This window comes from Falco naumanni, chromosome 1, assembly GCF_017639655.2.
Source record: "Falco naumanni isolate bFalNau1 chromosome 1, bFalNau1.pat, whole genome shotgun sequence".
Lineage (NCBI taxonomy): Eukaryota > Metazoa > Chordata > Aves > Falconiformes > Falconidae > Falco > Falco naumanni.
Window position 1 is genome coordinate 50,017,117 of NC_054054.1, and position 8,771 is coordinate 50,025,887.

At 42.6% G+C, this 8,771-nt stretch overlaps 1 protein-coding gene across 3 annotated transcripts in view; it reads left to right on the top strand.

Annotated features, from left to right (window-relative positions):
* AFAP1 (actin filament associated protein 1) overlaps positions 1 to 8,771 on the top strand; it is a 121,804-nt gene that overhangs the window by 107,561 nt on the left and 5,472 nt on the right. For all 3 annotated transcript variants that reach the window (XM_040593390.1, XM_040593384.1, XM_040593399.1), the window contains 4 exons: positions 1,552 to 1,666; positions 3,192 to 3,356; positions 3,959 to 4,149; positions 5,674 to 5,835. In XM_040593390.1, coding sequence (XP_040449324.1) covers positions 1,552 to 1,666; positions 3,192 to 3,356; positions 3,959 to 4,149; positions 5,674 to 5,835 — 633 coding nt within the window. The remainder of the gene's footprint in view (positions 1 to 1,551; positions 1,667 to 3,191; positions 3,357 to 3,958; positions 4,150 to 5,673; positions 5,836 to 8,771) is intronic.

An 8,771-nucleotide genomic window follows, 5' to 3' on the forward strand; every position in this document is an offset into this window, starting at 1 on the left:
GCTGTGACAACAAATTTGCCCCTCTAGAAATTTATGAATCTGTATGTTGTGTATACTATGGTTATATATACCTTGTGACTATACAAATATATCATTTTATATATATATATATATATATATATATATATGTACACTAAAGGATATTCTATATTGTAGATAGTGTGTCTACACCATATTTAAATTACTGCCTGGTGTTTGCTTACACTGAAAAACACCTAAGCCTATGTCTGTGCTGCTTTCTGAGAAGCCTGAGGCCTCAGGCTTTTGGACCTCAACTGAAATGGGAAGCAGACAAAATCCTGTGGGCTCAGCCTCAGCAGCGGGGTCAGACCCCAGCAGGGGGGCAGAGCAAGGTGGCTCACAGCCACACCAGGAGCCTTCTGCAAAGCCTGGAGCCAGTCTCTGAAAGCTGGTTATTGGCATAAGCCTGTGAATGTATCACAAAGATGAGTGGTTTTCAATCTGATCTGGAATGGAACAGTTAGGTGTTTCCCTCGTATATAAGGTATTATTTGTATATATATATATGTATATATGTATGTATAATTGTACATATTGCGTGTTAGCTCACATAACGCTTACAGAAACTTCCTATTGGAATATTGGCATTCAGTGAAGCTGCAGAATAGGAGGTGGACCTGAGCAATAAACTGCCCTGATGACTGCAGAAGCAGGCTTCTCGGTGCACTCCCAGTTCAGCCCTCAGAAGCGTTGGGAAGCAGCTGAGCAGAGCGTGGCACGTGTACGCCCCGTGCTCAGCTCAGGCACCCGCCGTGGGCGCGCTGCGGCTGGGCAGGGCAGCGTTGCTCTTCCCAGGGTTCGGCTCGTTGCAGGGAGCCCTCTAAATGGAAACCCCTTGGACTTGAAATGTGCTGTTTCTGGTAATCGTGTGAGCTTGTCTGGCCATTATGAGAGGGGTTTTTAAGTAGGAAAAACTTTTAATTATTAGCTTCTTTTAGATTAATTATTAGAGATTGTATTTAGAGGAAATAATACGTTGAGTCCTAACATTTAAAAATATGTGATAATTATATTGTAAAAAAAAAAAAATAAAATCTAGGCACCGCAAGAATTGCAAGGTCTTATAGTAAATAAGAAAGTGTTGAATTTTTGTGTGGCAGACCCTGTTGGTTTTTTCTTATGAAATTAACTCTGACAAACGTGTGTTTCACGAATATTTACTGTATAAAATTACTCATAGGTGCAACTTTTCTGCCTCACAATGGCTTGCTTAATGCAGTAAATGCCAGAGTTTTAAATAACTTGGAGACGGTGATGCCACCAGAGATGGTCCATACTCTAGGTATAGCATACATGACAAGGTTCATCCCCTTGTTACCCTGTGATCGCCGGCATGGCTGCTGCTGAGTAGGCAGCTCTCAGAGATGACATCCTTGGAGGCAGCGCTGTCTCCAGCTCGGATCGATGCACCATATAAAGGCTCTCCGAGCAGATAGCTTTTTGTCAGGCTTTGCCCTTGATGAAAGGGTGACTATAGTGCCAGTGGTGCAGGAATAGCTGAAGCCCATTTGCACTTTTGTTTTCAAACAGTTCAAAGGCAAGAAGCCTCCTGCGACTGCTAATGGCATCAGTGGAAAAGGGAGAACTTCAAATAGCCAGCCGAAGAAATCGGAATCGGTGTCATGTGTGAAGCGCACCACATCCAGTAAGTATCTCTCCTTACTGCTGCCTCGCTGTGAGTGGAGTCATGAGGATACCCAAAATAGCTGCTGTCATAGCAGACAAGGTGAAGAACCACTGTGGTTCTTCTGTGGCTGAGAGGCTGAGCAGGGTAGAGGCCCACCAAGGCTTTAAATAGGAGATGTGGTGTGCACTGATGACTCGGTACTCCAGCTGTGCCATGAGGTAAAAGGCTATCGTATGGAGAACAATAAATGTGAAATGTGGACCCATGCCTGCAAAGTCATGAGGGCAGCAGGAAAAGAAAAGGGTAACGATTCTTCATTTGGGGCAGAGAGTAATTCTGTAGTCCTGTTAGAAGAGGAAGATGAGGAGCTGGGAAAGACAGGAGAGCATTATGTTACTCAAAAGTGGACTTACTCTTGTCACTAACGAAAAAGGCATGATAAAATAATGAAGACAACCACACAGCTCAAAAGCTTCCTCAGAGAGAGGAGATTTCAGCTGGTGAGTGGCACATTCAGAAAGAAGATCTTCTGTGCAGGTGGATTGCCTCTAGGAAATCCGGAGCAGGGATTACTTTGTGTAAAGAAGAACAGGCAAAAAATAGCTATAATTGTGGTTTTTAAATACGGAGTCAAAAGCACAGCTTCTTCTAGAGAAGGAGCTAATGTAGGGTTTTTAACCCCATGGTGAATTTTTAAGAAGTCATGGATTTAATGGCAACAAGAGAAATTTGGGTTAGACTTAGGAAAAAAAGTATGTGTCTTTCTAACCCAGGTCAGTTAGTACTGGAATAGATAGTTGTGGGAGTAAGGGCATCTTGGTTACTAAAGGCTGACTAAAACTGGTTTGTCAACTGTTTGTCAGGAATGATTCAGTATTCTTGAGTTTACCTTCAGATTTGCAGGCAAGACAAAGTGATCTGTTGGTGGAACAATTTTCTTTGAGTCTGCAACTGGAGCACAGGTATAGAGCGGGCTGTGATATAAATTAGACCACAGGTACATGTGAACCATGAAATTGAAGCATTTATATGGGAAATTAAAAAAAGAAAAAGAAAGCTCTCGAGTATCAAAAAAGCCCCAATCAACAACTTTGTATTCTCTTATGTCAGGTGAGAAAAGACATGTGCTTTAAGCACTTGAAGTAGGAATGGAAACCAGGCCAAAAGGCAAACTGGTATTTTTTCCTCTGACCCTTTCCAATTAAAAATCAAAGGTTCAGAGCTAAAGAGGAGCCTTGTTTCCTTCCTCTGAACTATACTGAAAGGCAAGGCCATTTTTCAAAACCAATGTACTATAAGGTAACTGGTATTTCTCATTTTCCCCGTATGAACGTAGAGAACAAACTGCCTACCCCGTATAATTTCTGTAGCTGCGCTGCAGAACTCAGCAGGAATCATGGAGCTTGAGAAAAAGCCAGTGGGAAAGGGATTGCAAACGGATTTCTCAAACTGTGACATGCTTCGTGTGATGTTCAGTCTCAGGGAATAGTTTAGAGTTTTACTATTAATTTTAACACAAATAACTACAACCCAATACATACAGATGCGGAACAGTACAAATATGGCAAGAATCGTGTAGAGGCAGATGCAAAGAGATTACAGAGCAAAGAGGAAGAGCTGCTGAAGAGGAAGGAAGCACTCCGGAATAGGCTGGCCCAGCTTCGAAAAGAAAGAAAAGATCTGCGCGCTGCCATTGAAGTCAATGCTGGTATGAGGTGCTTTTTTGTGCTGGATTCTGCCCTGGGTAGGCTTAGTTATCCTGATAGCTTTGTAATCTGTGCTGAAGACATGCCACTACATGAGTTTTGGTTTTGATGTTAAACAGTACTCTGTAATGCCTGTATTTTCTTTCTGTATAGATAAAAAATATAAATATATATTTATTTATATTATATATATGTAATAGATTTTATATATATGTGCATGTGTATGTATACACACACCTTTGAAATGACACTGATGGGGACTTCAGACAAGCAGAATACGGGAATAATTTTGTTTTGACTGGTTTTCATGATATGGAAAAATAACAAAACAAGTACCGATATGAAACTAGACTAGAAACTTTGGGGAGGCACCTGAAAGAAAATATTTTATTTCTGTTGCTAAACTTTTTACATGAAAAAAGCTTTTTCCAAAGTACTTTTTTGTGATGTCACTGATTTTTGGAGACTTTTGGAGACTTTGGATCCTTACATTTTTAAGAGAAAATATTTTCTGTGTCAATTTAAACTTCTTATTGAAAGTTTAATTTTATTTTACTAATTTTATTATATTGTTTTTATTAATCCACATTGCTGTGGATGACAGGCAGGAAAACCCAAGTGATTCTTGAAGACAAGTTAAAGAAGTTGGAAGAGGAGTGTAAGCAGAAGGAGGCTGAGCGTGTAAACCTGGAGCTAGAACTGACTGAGGTGAAGGAGAGCCTTAAGAAAGCCTTGGCTGGTGGCATCACACTGGGCTTGGCTATTGAGCCGAAGTCGGGAACATCAAGCCCACAGGTAGGCAAATCCCAGCACTGTTGGCTGGGAGTGCTCTGTGTTCTCAGGGCCAGTAAAATGAGTGGGAGCTGGGAGTTTTCAAAAGGTTTATTAAGCACAGAAAATTAGAGCAGAACTAAATGCCTTTCTGTGTTAATTTTATTCTTCACCTGCATTTGGTGTACTTTCTGCAGTCACAGGGAGCAAGTAGATGTGGGAGTAAGACCTGGGCAGGCTGGAGAGCTGGGCAGAGGAACCTCGTGGAGTTCAGCAAAGGCCAGTGTAGGGTCCTGCACCTGGGGAGGGACAACCCCGTGCACCAGGACAGGCTGGGGCTGACCTGCTGCAAGGCAGCTCTGAGGAGAAGGACCTGGGAGACCTGGTGGGCAGTGAGTTGCCCATGAGCCAACAGTGTGTCCTGGTGGCCAGGAAGGCCAGTGGCATCCTGGGGTGCATTAAGAGAAGCGTGGCCAGCAGGTCAAGGGAGCTGATCCTCCCCCTCTGCTCTGCCCTGGTGAGGCCACGTCTGAAATGTTGTCTACAGTTCTGGGCTCCCCAGTTCAAAAGAGACAGGGAGCTAATGGAGGAGAGGGTCCAGCAGAGGGCTGCAAAGATGGTGAGGGGACTGGAGCATCTCCTTGATGAGGAGAGGCTGAGGAGCTGGGGCTGTTTAGCCTGGAGGAGAGAAGACTGAGAGGGGATCTTATAGATGTCTACAAATGTCTTACGGGCAAGTGTCAGGATAATGGGGCCAGGCTCTTTTCAATGGTGTCCAGCGACTGGACAGGGGGCAACGGGCACAAACTGCAGTGCAAGAAGTTCCGTCTGAATATGAGGAAGAACTTCTTTACTTTGGGGGTGACAGAGCACTGGAACAGGCTACGCAGAGAGGCTGTGGAGTCTCCTTCTCTGGAGACATTCAAAACCCACCTGGATGCCATCCTGTGCAAGCTGCTGTAGGAGAACCTGCTTTAGCAGGGGGTTGGACTAGATGATCTCCAGAGGTCCCTTCCAACCCTGACCATTCTGTGATCACAGGCAGTATGTGTTAGAATAATGTGCAAAAGCTGACACCTCATTGTCCCCAGTGGTTTTAAAAGTACATGAACTGAGACATTGCTCCATCCCGGGGAGGTTTAAATGCACCAAGTCATCACGTAGTGGTGGAGACCTGCCTGTGCTGGTCCCCCATCAGTCACTGTCACCCTTTGCAAGGGCTGCGTCTCACATATTCACGATGGAGCATGACAGTCCTGGCTTATGTTATAGCTCTGTGTCAGAAGCAGCCCTCAGAAGGATCAGAGAGGGATGTGTCAGTTCCTCCAGGTGACCCAATATTGTTTAATCACATCAAATGAACTCTAATTTTCATCACAGATGCATGTTATTTTGCTAACTTTTGTTCTAACCTTGTTTTCATTTATCCATCGTTATGGGTGTGATTTCTTTAAACAAAAAAATCCTGCAGTTCTAAATCTAGATAGAACATATTGCCTGTGGGACTATTTGGAGGAAACTCAATATAGGCTTTTCACTCTTCATTAGTCTCCAATTTTCAAGCACCGAACTTTGGAAAACTCTCCAATCTCCAGTTGTGATACCAGTGATACGGAATGCTCAATACCTGTGAACAGTGCAGCAGCTCTGAAGCGACCTCCCTCGTCAAATAATTCTCCGTGTCGAGGCCATGTCCTTCGAAAAGCAAAGGTGAGTCTTATGTCTAGATTTTTTTTTCTGTCCTTTTTCTTACTTTCTTAAAAAAAAATCTTACTTGCTCGTGGAGAGACAGAGGCAGAAAAAGAGATTGAGAAGGATTGGTTCCTGCTGCTTCTGTGGGTGAAATTTAGTCTTAAGAAGAATATATCTAAATTATTTGTATTACTACATAAATACTGCTGATTTGGGGCAAGCTTTGGCAGAAGACTTGGTAAATAGTTTGGGAGACAGATTGGACTCTACTCACTCATTCTATGTTCTTCTCTGTTCCTTTATAGATTTAATTTGCTAGATAAGTGGTCTGTGGTGTAGACAGTCCATCTAAAATTCATAAAGTTACACTAATCTGTGTAGCAGAGAAGTGGTTAAAGGATCACTAGACTAAGTGTTCTGAAGCAACTTTGGGTCTGATCTTTGTCAGCTGGTGCAAAAACAGAATAGTTGTGCATTATAATAACTGACAATGCGTTGGGCAAATACCTACTCTCAATGCACAACTTGCTTCAAAAAAACTGAATTAATTTAATTTAGTCTCACAAGTTCCAGGCTGAAGTTTGAGTCCTCTTCGATTGTTACAAGTTTCTCATTTTTGTGCTTTAGTTTAAATAGGATTTGCATTAACATTCCTCTGGGCTACATCTGCTACCAACGTAAGCATGTGTGGGCAGCGTGTATCCAAGGGTGATAGCAATATCATTGGCCCAAACTTTTGTTGATTTAGTAGTTCACTGCTAATGGTAATTATAGACAATAGTAATCATAGACATTTGTCTTTCATGCAGTCCATTCCTTTTTTCAAAACAATGAAGTATAGAGATTTTTTTAAGTAACTTTGATTACATGTCTTCGTTGATCATATACATTTACAGTGGCTGAGTATGAGCCTGGCACCTAAATGTAGCAGACACTGAAAAATCATAATCTCAACAAATTATTTGCTTTTCTGTCACATCCTAATCTCTGTGTTTCCTCCCCTTTAACCTCTGCACATTACCCAGGCCATGAATTTCTTCTCTGCTATACCCTATATAAGAGCTTTCTCACCCTTCTTCTACAACCATTTCCCCCAGCCTTTCCAACTGCTTTTTCCGCTAGTTACCCCGATCCATTTAAATTAAACTCAGTGTAATAGGTTTTGGTTCTATTTAAGTTTGAAGTCTGCTGCTTGTGTTTCAAACCTGACAAAGGACTTGTGCTCTAAAGCTTATCTGTGTATTCCAATTATACCTTTATTTGTCTCATAAAGATGGCATCTCCAACGATACACTTTGGTTTAGATTTGCACGTTAGCACAGTGTTGCTCATGGATTGTGGCCTAGCAGAGCACAGTCCTTACAGAAGGGAGTGTGGTTTTGTGCTGCATGCTGGACAGGCACAGCAAAGCCAGCCATTTAATCTTTACAGCTGGAGAAACCAGGGCACTATAAAAACCTAGACATTTTTGGTGTAAAGAATACCTTCCAGCTGTAGTACGTTTTGTATGCTCGGCATGTACCACGCAGGACAAACCCTGCTGTGCCACTTGGTATCACTGCGCTTTGGATGGCACAATAGGTTAGTTAAGCTCTTCTGAAGAGGAATCGGGGATATAAGATTAGCCTAATCAAAAAGGTTTCAGAGCTACTAAGTGTATGAATTCCCATCCTGGGAAAAACAACTCAAAGTATCCAATTCAGCTTTAACAGCTTTTTCCTAAAAACTCATTCACTAAACATTAAGAGTGAAATTTTGCTGAATTAGACAGTGCAACCCAGGCTGTACTCAGCCCATTTGCAAGGAGCTGCAGCCAAAGGCTGCCATCAGGTATGCATCTGCAGCACACACTGCTTTCAGGGGGAGTTAACTGTGCATGTGCGAGGGTGGAATTTGGCTCTCCGTTCTTTTGGCCTTTTGCAGTCATGAGTGAGCCCAGGCCTTATAGATGTGGCTAAGGAAAGGGCGTCACATGTGAGTATCCCACAGCAGAACTTACTTGGCTCTCCCTGTGTGGATGTCAGTGCAATGTGTGGGAGTGAAACAGATTGCACGTCTGTTCTTGCACTTGCTTCTTTGGCAGCTGGCCAATCTCCCAATGTCATGAGGGAGTTGCATAAACATTCACAATGTCAGATTTTTTTTATTCCCCCAGTATGTATTTGAATGCACTGAATGCCTCCCTTCTTGCTCTTTCCTTGCACAAAGGATGCCGAGTCTGTCACCAGGCGGCCCTGTGTTTGCAGCCACCCTGATGGCACTGTCATGCTAATGGTCCCGCAGCAGTGTCGATCCCTGCCAGGGCAGCAGCTGTGGTGCGATGGGTGCCCTGTGCAGCCGCGATGCCAGCACCCTGGGGCACGGGCAGGGCAGGCAGGGCACCCCAGACAGCAGGTTTAGAAGCTGCTCCACCAAAATCTCTCTCCTCTCTGATGCACTGATGTAAGACAGAACTAGAGAGAGAAGCGAGAGGTTTAGTGTTAAATCTAAGAACTAGCAGCAGTTTGAGGATTGACTGTTCAGAACATACACTGTACATATACAGATACATGCATACATATATTTGGATTTTTTAACTTGTTGGTTTTTAACATGTGCTTTTAATTTTTTTAGAAAGTAATAACGCATATATTTTAAGAAGTCAGAAGACATTTTAATTGCAATTTTGTTAATGTCTACTTGGCTGGAAATGGAGACTGTTAAAATGTGGAAAGCAATATTCTGCATTAACGTTCCTAGAGAAGTAAAATGGCCCAAATATCCTTGCTGTACAAAACCCCCAATTATTTAAACATTTCACATTTCAAATTAATTTCTAAAACTAAATTTTTATGTGTAGCAAGGAAACTTCAGTGATTATTTCTGATTTGTTTTCAAAACTGGTGGACTGGTGAACGTCAGTAGCTTACATTTTGCTTGTGTTCAGGAACTGGAGAAGAAAAGGAGCTCTCCCA